This window comes from Octopus bimaculoides, chromosome 5 (assembly GCF_001194135.2).
Source record: "Octopus bimaculoides isolate UCB-OBI-ISO-001 chromosome 5, ASM119413v2, whole genome shotgun sequence".
In the NCBI taxonomy this organism is placed as follows: domain Eukaryota; kingdom Metazoa; phylum Mollusca; class Cephalopoda; order Octopoda; family Octopodidae; genus Octopus; species Octopus bimaculoides.
Window position 1 is genome coordinate 55,882,405 of NC_068985.1, and position 1,650 is coordinate 55,884,054.

Below are 1,650 nucleotides of genomic sequence, written 5' to 3' on the forward strand. Positions count from 1 at the left end.
AAATGTGATTGTTTCAGTTAGTGGAATAGTTTCATTTTTAAAGTGAAAGTATTTGACATGAGTGTTTTTGTTTCACTTTTGACACGTAATACTTAAATAGTGGAGGAGATATTATGTTGCCGTGGGCTCGAACTCTGCAAGAAGTTAAAAAATTTTTTTGACTAAAACACAACCGGAACCCTAAGTAAGACATGTGTAAAATTTGAATGAAATTGGTTGTGTAGTTCTCGAGTTTTAGGGAAACACACACACACACAGACAGACAGACACACATTCTCATTTTTATATATATAGATAACCTTGATGTTATATGAAAGTAGAATATAAAAGAACAAGTAAATATCATAAAAATACTGCTATTTGAGCTCAGTACTTTAATAACCCTTTACCATAACAATAACTGTCTCACAACAACATCATCCTTATCGTCACATCATCATCATCAAAGGTCTGCTGAATCAACCACGTGGTGCTGGTGTGCTAAAGGACAATGGCAATAATAATGACAGCAACAATAACAAGCACTGACAGCAACAACAACGACATCATGAACGCCCACATACACAAGCTACAACAGCGGCAAAAGATTTGCTGACGACTCATTAAAGATAATGAATAAGTGCCAGAAGAAGTATTGTGAATTTGTTGATTAATAGAGGAACAAGAACCAACAGTGTTAACGGTAATTGGAGTAACTGTAGTTTCAGTAGATTGAAGGGATTGAGACTGAAGAGAGGGCTGGATTGCATTAGTTTCAGAAACACTAGTTGCAGTAGCAGTAGCAGTAGTAGTAGTAGTAGTAGTAGTAGTAGTAGTAGTAGTAGCAGCAGTAGAAGCAGGACGAATAGCATCAACAGCAGCAATAGTAGGAACAGTAGTAGTAGCAGCAATTGTAATAGCAGCAGTAGTAGTAGCAACAGGAGCAGCAGCAATAGCAGTGGTAGCAGCAGCAGAGGTGGCAGTTTCAAAATAACCAGTAGCAGCAGTTGTAGCAGCAGCAGTAGTAGTTGTACAATAGCCAGCAGTAATTAAAAATGCACTTAACTGTTTCTGATCTGAAGAATAGGTTTCAGGATTTGTTCCTGCAACAAGCTGAGAAAATTGAGGAGTTTCCATGTCCAGCAGCTTTCTGGAAGCTTTCCATGGTACACTTGACAATTGCGAGCACTCAATAATACTACCATCAGAATGGCATGGAACACTTGAAATTTTCACTTGTTTAATGCATTTCTCAATGTCTGGCTTCTTCTATGAAGGGATAAAGAATTTCATATATAACAGGTGGTTTATTAAATCATTTCTAATGGTGGAACTCAAAGTAGATACAGCTATATATATATATTAATAATAGCGTTTAAATATCAAGCTTAAAAAAAACTCTCCAGACGGTAAAAGTCAAAGGCTAATTCTCACTCTCTCTCTCTCTCTCTCTCCAAACATAAAGATTTTTCTACAGCATAATATATAATAATAGATGCGACATGGCAGCTTCACCAAAAAGTTCATTTTACAACCACATGGTTTCAAGTTTAGTCCCATTACTTGGAACTTTGGGCAAGTAACTTCTACTACAGATCCTGACCAACCAAAGCCTTGTGAGTGATGTAGTAGATGGAAACTGAAAGATGCCCATCATATATATATACAAGA

General features: G+C 36.7%; 1 protein-coding gene across 1 annotated transcript in view; it reads right to left on the reverse strand.

Moving 5' to 3' along the window:
* Nucleotides 1-340: 340 nt before the first annotated feature.
* The window catches only part of LOC106884299 (uncharacterized), a 38,883-nt gene continuing 37,573 nt past the window's right edge, over nt 341-1,650 (reverse strand). Inside the window, exon 13 of the mRNA XM_052968060.1 lies at nt 341-1,248. Coding sequence (XP_052824020.1) covers nt 481-1,248 — 768 coding nt within the window. The 3' untranslated portion in view covers nt 341-480. The remainder of the gene's footprint in view (nt 1,249-1,650) is intronic.